The sequence below is a fragment of the Pterocles gutturalis genome, unplaced genomic scaffold (genome assembly GCF_000699245.1).
Source record: "Pterocles gutturalis isolate BGI_N339 unplaced genomic scaffold, ASM69924v1 scaffold6186, whole genome shotgun sequence".
Taxonomy (NCBI): Eukaryota; Metazoa; Chordata; class Aves; order Pterocliformes; family Pteroclidae; genus Pterocles; species Pterocles gutturalis.
Window position 1 is genome coordinate 6,192 of NW_010102851.1, and position 16,578 is coordinate 22,769.

Consider the following 16,578-nt stretch of genomic DNA (forward strand, 5'->3'; position numbering starts at 1 on the left):
CGGGGGGGAGCCACTTTGGCAGGGCTAGCCTTGCTGGTGACAAGTTTTTCCTCCAGAGTTTAGAACAATATATACACATAAAGCATATATAATTTATAGTTATACATATAGAATTTTAAATATTTTCTAGATACATAAAAATAACATATTTTAATACATATATAAATGAATTCATGTCAGCTTTGCTTTTCACATGTGCCTTGTGTCTTTGGAATGCAGCTGGACCACAGAAGCGACAGCTCGCAGATGCGTCTGTACATCCAACAGCAGACTCCAACAGGCTCTCCACCTCCGTGAAGCTGTGTCAGTTTGTCCAGTAGGACCATGGAAAAAAACTGTTAAACACAGCAAGATCCAAGACTCAGGAACTCACATTTATCCTGGAAGTGTCAAATTTCTGTTTGACAGTTATTCCCTCACTGAATCACAGCGAGATGACGGGACTTGCTCCGAAACGCTCGCAGCAACTGTCCTTGTACCATGACTACAGCACCGTGGCCTGGCAGTGTATTTTGGCTGCTTTCCTTGAAAATTCAGTTTTGAAAAAAAAAAAATTATGTTTAATACATAAATGTGACAAATGTAAAAGCTGTGGGCAGGTAAAATATGTTTTGCTCAGAAACAAAGCAATAGCTCTAATAACTGGAAGTCTGAACAGAACGTACTAGCTGTTAGGGATAAATAACAACTAACGCGAGTCTAAAAAAAATAGGAATTGTAAGACTGTAAGGTTAAAACCATCTCCTCTAATTGCATAGCAACACCTGCATCACACCGCCTCAGGCAGCTGCAGCAAGTGAATAGACTCAGACCCATAAAACACTAGGCAATCTTTCCACGGGCAGCAAAGGGTGGGCAATTCCAATCACCAAGCGAAGCACTCAAACAAGGAACTGGCAGCCTGCCACTTTTAATTCAAGGAAGATGTTTCAAGATCTATCTTGAAGAGCAAAGCTGCCTCAATGTCCCAGCTAGAGCAACGTGTTTCCGTTGTGCTTTTAGACCACAAACATGTTGAAATGCTGGGTCTACCTAAACTCCTGTAAAAAAGGTAATTAATTAGGCGGCTGCTGCAGTCTAGAGGGAGCAACTTTTACTCACCAAGGTCCCATGCATTCCACAGCAGACAATTTCTAGGGGCTTGCACAGATTTTTCTCCAGAGTCCAGCCTCCAGAACTAAAATACAAGGTTGGGCGTGGTTGATTGCACGGGAGCCGTTTACCCGCACTCTTCAAAGTTGTGGCTTTTGTATCCATCAAAATATAGCACCAATTCTTCTGTGGCCCATGCTTCTGTTAATTGGTACGAATTTTAGAAGTACTTTACACTTTTTTCCTCTTCTGTCAGTTGCATGTAAGAGGGGAAATAATCAGTTTTGTATGCTTAAAAGCTGCCAATGGTGTGAAACAGGCTGAAGAAAGCATCTTGCTTTGTTCTTTTGATACTCATCTCTTCTTAATTGTTACTGTGCTAGCATAACCCAGGATTTTGAAACTGGGTGTCTCTGCTCCCAGGACACCTTGTTGCCTACAATTTGCTGTTTCCAACAGAGTAAAGGCAAGAAAAACAGCTCCCTGGCTCCTGGGAGAGGCACTCCTCCGTCTGAAAGCATTACTCATACAACTGAGCAAGCACAGTATCTACAATCAAGTCTTTGATTTAAAAAAAAATAAAAAATCTTGTCAACCTCTCTTGCTGCAGAACTGAAATTTTTCTGGAGGATGCCTACTGGGAGAAAATTTTCCCAACAGGGGCAAATTCAAAGCAGCAGAATAGATCAACTGGTATCAGATGCAGGCAGGAGGCACCATAAGTGAGCAGACTGTTGAACACCAGAGGGCAAGGCTGGCTATGGAAACAGGGCTGGCAGCTCCAGCACAGGTAGATTATGCAAATGCAGTGTATTCCGCAGAGGAGAAAGTGCCTCCCCCCTTCAATTTAAGGTCATTCTCTTCGGGGCAAGACAGCTAGAGTAAAGCTAATACAAACAGGAAAGCCTTTAGAAAATTACAGTTTAATGTATAGTGGTAAGGTGACAAAAGAAACAAACCATTAACACCAAGTGTTATAGAAAGAAATGTACATGATTTTTTTTTAAACATCTGAATGGAAAATGCAAGCAAATTCTTAAGGAAGGTATTCTCTTACTAAAAGACTCGTACTGACATTATTGTTTGTGCCTAGAAAAATCTGATTAACACAAGTGATTAGGCAACTCCAATTTTAAAGCTGCGAAAAACAGGCTAAAAGAGCAATAAAACTATGCTGGGATCTCTAAACCCAATATAATTGGGCAAAGTCAGATCTTCAAGTCGTTTTACTACAGCTTCGAAACCAACTGAAGATCTTTTCCTGACCCATAGTCAGGTAAACAATTCACAGAATTAGTGGATAACTTCAACACTTTAAGAAAAAAAGTTGATTTCTTCCAAACCTGACTGACCAGTACTTGTGCCATCTAGTGGCCTGTTTCTTCAGGCAAGTACAACGATTAGCCACTAGAAGCCTTTGGTTAAGGCTGCTTCTTTAACATTCTGTGGTCAGTATTCTCCAATTATTCTAAATGAAAGGTTAGTACATGCAATGCAGAATGCTACTGCTGACTGGGAGTATCACAGAAGAGAAATTAAACATCTTCTGCAGATACTAACCGCCAACACAAATCACCCGTACCAAAAAGGAACACAACAAAAACATTTTCCCTTTCTTCAGAAAGGCCTTCCATCACCTTCAATTAAACTTACCTAATGTGTAGAGCAAAGAAACTGTTTACATCAAAAAATGGATCCTTTAGAGTAACATGGATCTCCCAATTCTCAATTATTTGAGTCTGAAAGACTAATAAAGCTTTGCATCTTCATGCACACCTAGTTTTTCCATATGTTTTATTACAAAAAACAGAACTATAGCTTCAGTTTGGCTTCTTTTGCTTGCAAAGCCTTGGTTGCTAGCTCAACTCGTTCTTTTAACAAGCTAGCTTCTTCAGCACTTTTATGGGCTTGTGCATTTTTCAGTAAGAAGTGGGTAAGGAAGAGTTTTAAGCCTTCCCGTAGCATTCCCAGTTTGGGGTTGTCAGATACCCTGCAAAGATACAGAGCAAAAATAGTATTTAGTCTTCTACTGTTTCAGAAGTTTCATAATTTATTTTCTTTATCTTCTTCAAATAGAGACATATAAAAAACCCCAACCTATAAAAGGAGCTTTTCTGAAGAAGCTTTCAAATTACCAGCTAGTCTACATTGGTTTGGCAAACAGCCCGAACACACTCAACATGCAACTGATCCTCAACAATAAAATGGAATATTGGAGCCTTAGACTTGCTTTAGGTAAACAATTACATTGCAGCAACAAATAAAGCAAACATCATGTTTGAGCTTCCTTATGTTGCAGCGTTAGCAGTTCAACATCACCTGATTTTTTAGTAACTTTATGTGACACTGCAAGTTTAATACAATGAAATCATGGACTCATGGAACAGTTTAAGTCAGAAAGGATGTCGGCAGGACACCTTGTCTGACCTCCTGTTTAACACCAGACTAACGTCCAGGTGTTGCTCAGTCCTATCCACTCAAGTCCTAAGCATCTCCAAGGACAGAGATTTCCCAACCTCTCCAGGCAACCCTGTCCCATATACACACATCAATTTTACAGACAATGTTGATTTAGAAAAAAAAATAATCCCCTAAACTTTTCCCTCATTAGTATTTACTTATTTTTCCTTCTTCTACTAAAGATACCCTCTAGCAAAGACTGCTGGGAGAGTGAATCCCACTGCACACAGATGGCAAAGCAATAACTAAAGCAGATAATTACAAAGCTCTGCTCATAGAAATCCTGTGACCAGCGTGATACACTGAGTATCTGAAAGTCTTATTTTGTATAACACTTCTCGCAGCCGTACCCATATCAGAGACTGCACCAGCACAGAAATGAAATGCTTTCCCCCATTCACCCAGGAGAGCTTACTTTTTAAGGGATGAATGGCTGATCTTTGGAAAAGGCACTGTGTAATTCCAAACAAAAAACCCCAAACTTCTTGTCTCTTGTTCTCTGATCGCCTACCTCACAAAAATGTCACTAAGTTCTTCAGCATCTGTTTTGATTAACAGCATGCTTAATACTTGTCGCAAGAAACGGACTTTGGGTTTATCCAGTTCGCTGAATTCAATCACCTAGTGGAGAGAGAGGGAGAACTGAAGTATTTCAAGCAGCTAAATCCTCTTCCTAATGAACAGCTTTTAGCACAGCAACTGGCCTCCCGTGTGTACCGAATCTTAAGTTTGACACAGAAGAATTACCTGAGAACACTGTCTCCAAAAGTCAATCGATAAGGAAAGCAGAGAAGTTTCTAAGGAATAACCTGTCTGCTAGTACCAGAATACCAGATATAATTTCTCAATTACATAAATACTTCAGAAGAACCTAGGACAATCCACACAATTGCCCGTTTACAACATTTTAATTATTTTTTTAATAAAACTCTATGGACTTCTAACTCCGAAATCCAAATGCTCAGTAGATTTCTTTCTGGTCTAATAATAATCAACACCAGCTAAAAAACACAGCACAGAATCCACTGTCAAAGCCTGTTAATGAAGGGGCCTCAGCTCCAACTCTGGATACTCTAAAGAAAACAATCTTACAACCGCTCTAGACGTTGAATTGCAGATTTTCTGTATGCCCGGATCACCACAGGTTCTGTTTTCCCTAAATTAGAGTTACCGTAATCAATGGGACTAAATTGGTAATTTTAGAACAAGTTTTGTCTTCGCTTACGACCATGAACAGCTAAAGTACCAGCTAGGTAACAGAGAAAACACATTTTCTATAGAGCTAGCAAATGCAATGAAAACACAGAATTTTTTTTAAAAAGAAAACACACCAACCTTGAGAACTGAAAGTGCCAATGACTTTGTCCTTAATAAGTGAGCCAACAAAGAAACCAAGTTGGAGATGGCAGCGGCTGACAGGTTTTCTAAGCCTCTGATTTTGTCCCAAATACTAAACTGAAATGTCACCTAGGTGTCAAAGGAAAAAAAAAAATCCTACAAATCAGTGACTATTTAAATGAGTAACAACATAACAAAACCTTTTGACCTTTTATTCTTTGAGTCCCCTGTTAGTTAAGAGATGCTTGATGAGACTGTTCCAACTCTTTTAAAATGCATAAAACAGAGGAAAGCAAACCTTCTGCAGTAGTTATTTTATTTCCTATTCAGATCTGACCATGAGTATGCCTTACTGAATGCACAGCTATAACCAGCAGAATTTTTCCTCAGGATCAGTATCTTAACAGGCAGGCATCCCTTGTCAGGTATTTAATAACTGTCTTCCTAACCACAATAATGACACTAAAACAAAGTAGAAACAGACATTTCTTCACCTGAAATCGTCTTTCATACTGACAGAACTTGCCAGCCAAAAATGCATAGAAGGGGTTATATGTCTTCTCCTGTAAGCAGCAGTAAAGGATAACATGAACAATTTCTCTCTCTTGCTGATCTTTCAGTCCAAGCCTAAAATATAGCAAGAGAATGAAAATTGTTTAGTAAGGAAAAAAATTACTGCCACAAAGCCACAAAATAAGAGCTACAGTCAACATTTGAGAGCAATACTTAAAAAAATAACCACAAAAACCACATATAATTTTATTTGTTAGAAAGTTCTTGCAAAGTCTTTAAAACACTGAACGGACTTAAACCCTCTAGACTGTGGGCTAAATCAGGATCCTGGTATGGCAATATGGAAATGACACAGTATTACCAGTGTTAAAGGAGTGGCCGCAAAAGCAAGACTTCAACAGACAGAAGTGAAATGACATAAGTATAATTACCCCCTAGGGAAGAAAAGGTAGCCCACTCTGCCCTGTCGTCATCGAGTCTTGTGCCTTTGAACACAGCAGCAGTACTGCAGCAAGCGCTGCTGCGTGGTGTACTGACACAAAGGTTAAATAGAGAAACAAGAACCGTAGGACCTGTTGTCTCATACTTGGACCTATGGTCACAGGAGGAAAAACAGCCTTTGGATCAGTGTAAGTCTATTCAGAGAAACAAGTCCACAGCCTTTTACTTCTCTGGTGTGTAGTAGGGATGAGAAAAGATTTTAAAGATGTTTTTCCTACTTGGTGATATGAATCTTCTCACCTCTAGGTCAACTCCATGCTACATAATACTTGAAATTCATTATTGTTTGACACTACCCTAAGAGGATGCAGTCAGTGATTTCAAAGGACCTTAAAAAAAAAAAAAAAAAGCCTGAAGAAAACATTCAGTATCAATGAGTGCTTATGTTGGCTGCCTCACCATGAAGGCCAAGGATCGAACAGCCTCCCCACTTGAACAGCTGACCAGCTTAAAAGAGGGCTGAGGCTTTGTCAGGGAATGGTAACTAACTTGCAATGCACCTGTTCTGTGAATAATACCGTTTAGCTTCCAGGGCTGTCAAATGCTTGGCAGCATTAAAACCAATTAAAATGAAAAATGCTTTGCATTATAATCTGCAAAATGTCAAACAAAATTCTTTTCATTGCTTCAAGCTCAAGTTTCATATGGCATTAGTATAACTCAAGTGTATTTTCTAACTAAGTTTGACTCCACTGGAACATGGCTCCACAGTCTGTAGAGTACACTTTGTTATTACTGGAGTCTAATATCCCTCATTTGTATACACCTCCAGATATCTGCCATTGCATTTGATCACAGACATATACCAGATTAACAGAGAAAATATTATCTTTCAGCCAAAACCCCCCAGAATTTAAGGTCTTTCAATCTGGGATGATTTCTAGGCTGATTGCTAATGAGCGATGAAAACTTTAGAAGTCGGCTTCTCCAGAAGAGACCAGCATTATAAGTGTCTCTGATATAATTCGCTTGCTCTCCCATCAGCCAAGTTCTATCTGATTTTATTACAGAGCAAACAAATGTTTTGGACTTTTTTAAACAACACACAGGTTTTCAGCCACCAGCCCTGCATTTAACAGATGACTTGTGAAGTTACATTGCAGCCACTAATTTGGCATGCTCTCCTTTTTCTTGTTCATCATCATGACTTGCTTACTTAGGAAATACTCATGTTGCTAGACAGTTGTAACCAAGTAAATCAGCACTTTGATGTGCAATTTTGTTCTTACCTTCACTTCTTCACAGACCTACCAGTATTTTCTCTTCTCAGATCTAGCATTCCTAAACATCTAAATTTAAGAGTCAGGATTGTCTCTCGCTGCTGAGCTTCACCATAAACCTGTACAAAGTCATCAGCAACTGAAACCCAAGACTATAACCGCCTTTAGATCACAGAATCATAGAACGGTTTGGGTTGGAAGGGACCTTAAAGACCATCTAGTTCCAACCCCCCTGCCATGGGCAGGGACACCTCCCACTAGCCCAGGTTGCTCAAAGCCTCATCCAGCCTGGCCTTGAACACCTCCAGGGATGGGGCATCCACAGCTTCTCTGGGCAACCTGTTCCAGTGTCTCACCACCCTCACAGGAAAGAATGTCTTCCTAATATCTAATCTAAATCTACCCTCTTTCAGCTTAAAGCTGTTACCCCTTATCCTGTCACTACACTCCCTGATAAAGAGTGTTTTCCTATCTCTCCTGTAGTCCCCTTTAAGTACTGGAAGGCTGCTATAAGGTCTCCCCAGAGCCTTCTCTTCTCCAGACTGAACAACCCCAACTCTCTCCGCCTGTCCTTGTACAGGAGGTGCTCCAGCCCCCGACCATCTTGGTGGCTCTCCTCTGAATTTGCTCCAGCAGGTCCACATCTTTCTTATGTTGGGGATCCCACATCAAAACCAGCAATACTCAAATCCACCTTTTAGAAGTCAGTTGAGAAGATTTTAGTAGATACAGTCACATACTCGCTATGCTGCAATACACACTACACTACAACAGGATATCCAAGACTTTTACAAGTTTCAATTCTTTGCAAGATGTAAAGTTTCTCAAATTCTTCACGTCTATGAAATAGCTTAAAATATTGGCTCTTCATCAGACTTAAGCAGCATTCATTTCCCCTTGTGTGTGAATCTGTGGTTTGTGAAGGAGGTGGAGCCTTTCAGCTGATGAAACAGATCAAGTCTTAGTCTCCTCTTTGTCTCTAGTGATGTTCTCCATCCTCCCTCTACATTGACACTTCTGCAATCACAACCTGAGCCACTTCAGGGAGCTGTTCTGGCTTCGAACTAATTACTTTCTTCTGATGTAAGGAGAAAGACAAGCACAACTATAGCAGCATGAATTTCAAATGGTTTAAATTACCATTTCTCAATTACCTCAACTCTGCTGAAGATCTTGCAGCAGATGAATCAACAAGCACAGATAAAAAAATTCTTTATGTATTTCTCAGGCTCTTCCTCATGAGACTGACATCAAACATATGACTGTAAATTCCCATACACTCTGGAACGCATGTTCACATTAAAGTTAATTCCTTCACTGACAATTCTGTGTACTTTCCGTTATACTCTGCCAGATGTGGGTAGATTTGAGAATTCCTCTCTCTTTGAGTTTGCTGTATAAAAATCAGTATAAACACACAGCAGGCAATCTGCAGACAGTTTTTCTGCCAAGCCTGTATGTATACAGATCCGTACACAAGTTTAAATAGCACAGATGAGAGTCAAGTATCAATTTGCAAATTGAACTACCAGGTCTTGGCAAGAACTACAGCAGCAGCTAATTTCTTTTAATTGAACAGGCCATATTAAGATATTGGAATGATTCCATCACAGTCTTAAATCCAACCTGTGTTTTGCAGAAGTGACATTTAATCAAATATTAGTTGACTTTATTACAAAGTCTGTTTTGGTTTGGTTAGCAAATTAAATAATTGCATGCCATCCTGGTAAGACAATTCCCTTGAATTACAAGGCTGCAATAGAAAAGTTCAGACCTGATCTCTCCCCTCCCGGTTACTGTAGACTTTCAATTAATATTCTGACAAACACAAAGAATATCTTAGTTTGAGCTTTTTCCTGATCACATCTTCTTCTAAAGAGCTGTTTGCCAAGTGATAAGGAAACTGGTCTTAACGTGAAATGTGACCCTGGAGCAAATCCAAAGCTAATAAATTCTGCAAGAGGGAAGTAGAGGTGCTAGAACACTACCAGGTTATGCAAGTACGGACAGAGATCTACAAGATGGCTCAACAAGGTGTCAAGAAGCAAAGGAAGTGGCAGCAGTACAGAAATCCAGCAACAAAACCAAGAGAAGGGGGTTCTGGTCTGCCTCTGTGAGGAAGCAAGCCTGCAACAGACTTCCATCTGCTTGACCGGGATGCACATCTTCAGTGCAAAAAGGTACAGGCTTCTTAAGTTGAAAGATGCTGTAAATCAGTTACAGACATGAGTGGCAATAACAGGGGCTACCACTTTCCTCTGGCTGCCAGCCCCCTACTAGTCCTTACACCACGGTTTTGGTCCCGCTCCTACCTTTTTACCCTATGTGGATCCCTAGCTATGCACTTCTTTAATTGTATTATCAATTAAATGCTCTTAAGCCCAGGACCAGCAATGTTATTTTTCCAATGCAGCTAATGCTGTTTTTAGTTCTGGACTCTCTTCTGCGCTAGTCTGTACTTACTTGAGAAGCTTTTCAAAGGCATCCAGGAAGTCTTCACTTGTCATCAAGACACAAAAAATACTTCTCCTGATATCAGTGTTCATTCTCATCTTACGAGCAAGCTCCATTATCTTTGAACTCGCCTGAAAAAATAAAAAAAAGCTATTTTACTTATGCTTGCTGTAGGAAACCTATTTCTGTGCAGCCTCTGTAAGACCACTAATGAATATCTCCAGTAAACTATGAAGCATCAATCCAAATGTCCTGAACTTTTGTCCAGAAGCATAGACATCACATGGAGCTTTTTCACCTAGGGAAATGTATTTTAATGTGTTTTAGTTGTGCCAATTATTTTGAAGATGTGCTTCTCTAATGCAAGTCACCACAACCATCTCACCATACTACTTTTAAAATCAGCTGAGACATATGCCATCCATGGACAGACAACATTACCTGTCAGAATTCATTCTAGCAAATCCACTTTAGATCAAGTCTCTTCTTCCACTTACATAACAAGTTACATCTGCAATTCCACAGGATAAGAAAAAAAAAGCTATACCATAATATATGTAGTAACAGCTCTTATGAAGCGCATGAGTACAACATTTTGAAAAATGTAAGAGCAGAATTTACAGTCCTAAATCTTAGTCTTAGAAGAGTCTGTGAAGGTTTTCTTAGTGGGCTCTGAAATGAACTTATTCACCTACGTGAAGAATATTCAAAAGATCACACTTAAACTTACAAAGAGCACTACTTGAATTTACCTTTCCTATATGCAGTTTTTGCTGAGTCTTGGTGTTTGTATCACTGATCATTGGTGCTCCGCTCCAGGATGACCCTACAATCCACCAGCGACCAACCTGATCGGCACTGAGAAGAGATTCCAGGGAGACACGGAGCTGAGTGTCTTTTCCAGAACCACTGCTGTGAACCTTGAATAACAAGAAAGAAAGAAAGAAAAAAAAGCTTTTATTTGTAGCTTTCTTTTTTAAAAAATAAAACAAAAAATATTTTAAATAAAGCTACTTTAAGACAAATAACTTAATTTCCATAAAGGTCTCACGTGTTTCCTCTCCACAACTTTCACTTTCAGCTGGCAATCTGAAAGGAATTTACACGTTTCCCGCATACTCTAATTTCTCAAATACAAGAAGTTGCTTAAATCTACATTTAGAAGCTCTTGAGTATTTTATTAAAAAAAAAAGATATAATCAATAAAAAAGTAGCTATATTCCAATCATAAAACTTGATTAGAATTTAGACTTGACGCTGATATTGAAAATCAGCATCTTACAATCTGGTCATGATTTTCCTTTTGAACACTTGTGATCAAATAAAATGACACAACAAACTGCTTTAAGTTTTGTACAATTCAAACAACAAAAAGTTTAAACTCTTTGAACAAAATAAGAATTTTCAACAGTTATATAAGGGAATATACAAGAGCCTAGAAGCATAGTAAGAAGACTGCAAAAATTTAAGAGACAAAATTCTACAGAATCAGGTTACCTAGCTTATTTTTGCCTGGCCTATTATCACTGATGTGCACATCCTGCACTTACAAGTTTATGAAAAACAAGATGCTCTAGGTGTTGTATACAGTAGTGTAATTTTCACGTTGGAGATAAATAGACTCTAGAACCATTCAAGTCTTGTGAAAATGAATTAGTTCTCAATCCAAAAAGACAATTACTTTCACATATTTGATATGGGGTTGTTCTAGACAAATCGCCCCCTCTCCACCAAAAAAACCCCAAAAAACCAAACAAAAAACAACCAACAAAAAGAAATAAAGAAAAAACATCCAGGTTTTCAGAAGTATAAGACTTCCAAAATAATTCTAGTAAAGTTAGGAGTGAGTGCCTGCATTCAAAACCTACGGAAAAAAAACCCCAAACTTGTCATAATGACTCATTTCTTCTGCACAATCATTAAACATCCCACAATCTCTTTTTCAAGTATGGGACTTTGCCTCAAATTCTTTGGCTAAGTACTATGACCTTTCTTAAACTGTTCTGCAGAAGGATGGTTGACTGCTGACTAAACTTCAACATGGGAGATAATACTTAACAATCTAAGAAGTTATTATTTTTGTCCACAAGAGTTTCAGACTGTTAAATGAATTAAAAAATACTATAGTCATCAAGCCAACAGACCATGCCAATGATTACTTCTGGTTCAGGAATAGCTATACTACATATGTCAAGAAAGTTCTCACCAGTGTTCTTTGCAATTTGCGGAGTTTTTCAACTGGTTCAGGATCATAACCAGGAATCTTGCGCATGTCATTATTCCTTAGTGCCAACATAGTCTCTAACATAAAACGAACCTATTGGGATAAGAAATATTTCTCCGTATTATGTGCTGTAAATTCATTAAATAGAGGGTGTACTTTGAAATTACTGTTTTGTGAGAATAAGCAGCTCAGCTGGCAATGTACATCAAAATGTAGATTACATGAATACAAATACAGAGAAGGATGTTTACTCTAATTCCTGTTATATTCATTTGTGTTCAGGCATCAACTCAAAGCTTAATCTGCAAAAACCACCAATCCTCAATGACCATTTTTTGAAGCGTACAAAATATCATGAAACAGAAGCACTGACCATTGCATAAGATGCAAAAGGGTCCTAATCTCACCCATTACAAGCATTTTGGTTACTGTGTCCTAAGAACTAATGGAGAAAGACAGACAAGAATGTGAACAATTGAATGCAACAACTGAACGCCAATGGTAACTTAGAATCTAAATACAGTGTAGCAGAAAACATTTTGGTAAATTAACACATGTATCCAAGTGCTTATTAAATCTATTCAGAACAGAAAATCTTTAAAACACATGCACGCATACCCTAGTCTGATCCTGGAGTTTCTTCTCTGCTGTATTTGCTTTCTTCTGGGCTTCCGTGATCAGTTCCTTCAAAGCCAATGCATCATCTTTTCTTAAGGAAAAGCCCACGTTTTTCAGAAGAAACAAAACCAACTCAATCTCTTTCTCAGTGAAAGTGCTAACAAGCTTTTTCAGAATATCGAAGATCAGGAGGGAATGAACCACATGGAAGTTATACAAATGAGCAATCAAGGCAAGCAGATTTTCACATTCTTTCCCTTCAGCATCACTTTTACAGTGTTCATCAAATTTCTTCACCACGGCTTCCAAAAAGTGAGCACCAACCTGGCAATAGTTCCATTAAAGGAAAAAAAAATATCCAGCAGTTAACTGTAAGTAGATTTTACAGACATCCGTAAAACAATAATTTTTTGGGTACTGCCACTATTCATTTTAAAGAAATATTGTTGTTCCTCTCAACCAATACAGATGTTCTACATTTACATATACAAATATCTAAGTGGTGTGATATTTTCTTAAAGTGTATGTTATTTACACCTCATATATGCCCATCCAGTTGCCTTTTAAAGTCTGTGCAAGAAAAACAAGTGTTATAAACTTTCACTACACACACATCAGAATTCATTTGTTTACACAATTTTCATAGACACAGATGAGCATATTCCCAGCTGTCAGGCTAGCACCCTGTTACTGGTAGTCATTCATCCAGCAAAAGCCGCATGTCAAAAACCAAATGCATCACAGAGTTCAGCATTCCAGAACTAAATACTTAATGGGAGCGTAGAAAATAATATTGTAAACCAACCCCCAATGTAGCAACTTTTTGAAGTTGCTGAGCATGAGCTTAGGCTGATTTTGAAGTGGGGATAAGTCTCAGCTATTTGTCAGTGGTACAGCTCAGAAAAGAAACTTTGGGTATCTGTGAAGAGAGAACTGATGCTAAAAGCTGTAATTTAAAAGTATAGCAAAACATAGGTAGGCAATGAACACATTACTGCTAAACAAGATCCCCCCATTTTTATAGTGCTAATATTTGCCTATTGTTCTTATGAAAACCAGAAGTCCCAGTAGCAGAACTGACTTGCATTACACACCTTGATTAGCTTAGTTTTCAACTGCCCAGTGATCACATTGCACAAATGTATAAACACAGCTACTGGAATGCCAAATTCTGCACTGCTCAAACGAATCTTAAACGCACCTGTGCTACCACACTTCTGTGTAATGCATCTTCTACATTTATTTTACAGAAAAAATAATGGAGCTTTATAATATACTTAAATACCACAGTCTTAGATTCAAAGATGCTGTGTAACAGAGTCAGTAGTACTGAAGACAGTCTAGATATCACCTATTTCTAATACCTCATATATCTATATCTAAAACCTATCACTAGGTATTTCGCAAAGTTTCAACTTAAAATCATAGAATGGTTTGGGTTGGAAGGGACCTTAAAGATCACCTAGTTCCAACCCCGCTGCCATGGGTGGGGACACCTCCCACTAGACCAGGTTGTTCAACCTCTAAAAAGATTGTGTTTCTCTTCTTAAAATAGCATTGTAATATTACGTTACACTTGCAGTCAGAACTGCCTTTCAAGCAGTAAAGAGGAACAAAAAAAAGTAAAATAGCAAGGCTGCATGGAGAAGGCTGGCTGCAATTGCATCCCTCTGATATTTAACATGGTTTCCGAGACAGCATTCAGGTCACTATATGACAAATTGATGAACTGGTAACAATACATCTTTTGCACTGAGATGTAGAAAGAAAATGTAACTTGATGGGAACATGGTGCTGAAACACCTCCGTTTCTTGAAAGACATTTCACCAAAATTAGCAAAAAAATCACTAGTTTCAGCTTCTTCGTAAGAGTAAGCAAGAAATATTTTATCTCAATCATTCATTGGGCTTAAAAACACCCAAGAAAAACCCTCCAAAAAATTTGCCACACTTTTTGAAGTTTTTAATATTCTGGAGTCATTGATATACCTAGTTAATTCCACTGATGATTTGCATGATTAGGCTTAAAAAAAGGACTTTTTCCACTGATGTAAAGGGATTTTTTAATTGTAGTGCTTTCCTTGTCTGGATACACATTGTTAGAGAACAATACCCCCACACATCCAAGAGAACAGAAATGCATTAGTATAATTATATAGAAAAAAAAAAATTGAAGCTTAAAACCATTTAATTTTATGGATGCAGAAAGATTTTGATGAAAAATAAAGTTTTTTTAACTAACCAGTGGGAGGAACTCACGGAGGAAAGAAATTAATCAGATAAAGCAACAGACTTGGTCCCTTTCACTTGTGGACATCCAGCAAATAAGCTACAAATACTGATGACATTCAACTAAAGATGCTTTTTAGTGACACACAATCAAAAATTAAAAGGCCATTCTAACAAAATATCAAGGAAAATACTCTACAATATGTATCGTTAAACAAAATTAGTCCCAACAACAACAATTACCTCAATTCCTACGTTATGATGAAGAATGCTGACCAGAAGGACATGCTCCATCATCAATCTTGCAGGCATGGCAACTGCAGTCACACAAGCATTCATGAGAATATCTGTCAGAGTTTCATTCATGTCCTTTCTGCTGTTGGCCATGTAGAGCTCTTCCATCTGTCCACTAATGGAGGACATATTCGGTTCACTCAACCTATTGAGAAACAAAATCCAGTGCTCACTCTTTCTTCTCCTTATACAGTTCCACAATTTTCAACTTACCCAATGGGTAACCTATTCTTTTTAGAGAAACTAGCTTGGCTTAAGAAAGATTAAAAAGATGACTAGAAGATGACTTCCATATTTTGCCATGTTTACTAAACTGAAAAAGTACAACATATGTTTAATTTGGGTGGTTTTCTTTTTAAATATTTACATGTAAAAACAGATTAGCAGCAGTATTTACAAAGCAATGTGCTTACTGTCACACTGAACAGACTTAATAAGAAAACAGACTTTGGTCTTAGCAGTTTTACTACAGCACATTGCAGTCTTTGGAGAAAACGAGTATGAAAATACCTCATACTTTTCTAACATATAAGATATATTGAATTCTAAATGATCGAACACACTGCATATTGTAGTCTGCATTTTATGGATAACACAGATAAAAGAAAATACCAACAGATTTCTTATTTTAAAAATGCTCTAAAATTAAAACACATGAAAGTGTTAATTACTTTTTCTGTTCTTCAGTACTTTAAGCTATGAAGTGTTGCTCCTCCTCAGTCGTACTGTTGGGGAAATTTAAATTTATTTAATAAAGAAAAACAAAATCATGCTTTTTTGGGGAGGTTGTAACCCACACTGTGAGGTTTTTAATGGGCATACTCCAACTGACACTAAGTGAATTACACCCAGCACTTGCAGGCAACTGCTGTGTGGAATTCAGCCCAATCTTAAATTTATTTTCTAGATTTTAAAACTTCTGTAATGACCAACTTTGAAAAATTTATATCAACAAAGATTATTATTATTAAGGATAGCAGACATAATTGCCAACTTAAAATCAGTTTGTGAAGAGAAAAGTCACATCCTTGACACTTTTCTGTGAATGATGAGCACTGTCACATTGAACCAGAAAGATTAATGACTTTCCTTATTACATTACCTGTTAATGAGACCATTCACCATTTTCTTCAGTCTTCCCAATTCTTCTCTTTTCTTGTCATCTAGTGTCTCCTGAACTTTTCTTACTTGAGGGGGAACATACTTTGCAGCACTTTGATTATGATTCTTACCAGGAAAACAATAAAATACTAAATGACATTAGGATCTTAAATATTTGAACACAAGTATATATTTCTATTTCAGATTAATATACCAATTTTTTAGCTAAGTATATACTTTGCCATCTAATAACTAATGCCAAAGGAACAACTTCATGCAGAAAAGAAGCATGCCCTTGTCCTTTAGGGCGTTACCTGGCAGCATCCCGACTTTGGGAAGCGATACCCTCCGCGCTAACAGCCCTCCCCAGGCGAACTCCCTACCTCCTCCTCTTCCTCCTCCGGGGGCTCGCTGGCCTCAGGCACCCCGCCGTCCTCCGGGGACGAGCTCTCGCTCTCCCACTGCTCTTCCCCATCATCCCCCTCCGAGGGGTCCGAGGCGTCCTCCTGCTCCTCTTCGTCCTCCTCCTCGTCC

At 38.3% G+C, this 16,578-nt stretch overlaps 1 protein-coding gene across 1 annotated transcript; it reads right to left on the reverse strand.

The window, feature by feature from the left end:
• Positions 1 to 2,904: 2,904 nt before the first annotated feature.
• Positions 2,905 to 16,170, reverse strand: NOM1 (nucleolar protein with MIF4G domain 1; the record flags this gene model as incomplete). The annotated part of the gene is made up of 10 exons (XM_010086440.1): positions 2,905 to 3,082; positions 4,064 to 4,173; positions 4,888 to 5,019; positions 5,385 to 5,517; positions 9,588 to 9,709; positions 10,331 to 10,498; positions 11,785 to 11,895; positions 12,421 to 12,744; positions 14,893 to 15,088; positions 16,046 to 16,170. Coding segments are annotated over 10 exons (1,599 nt in total), but the record flags the coding sequence as incomplete, so codon positions are not given.
• Positions 16,171 to 16,578: the final 408 nt, after the last annotated feature.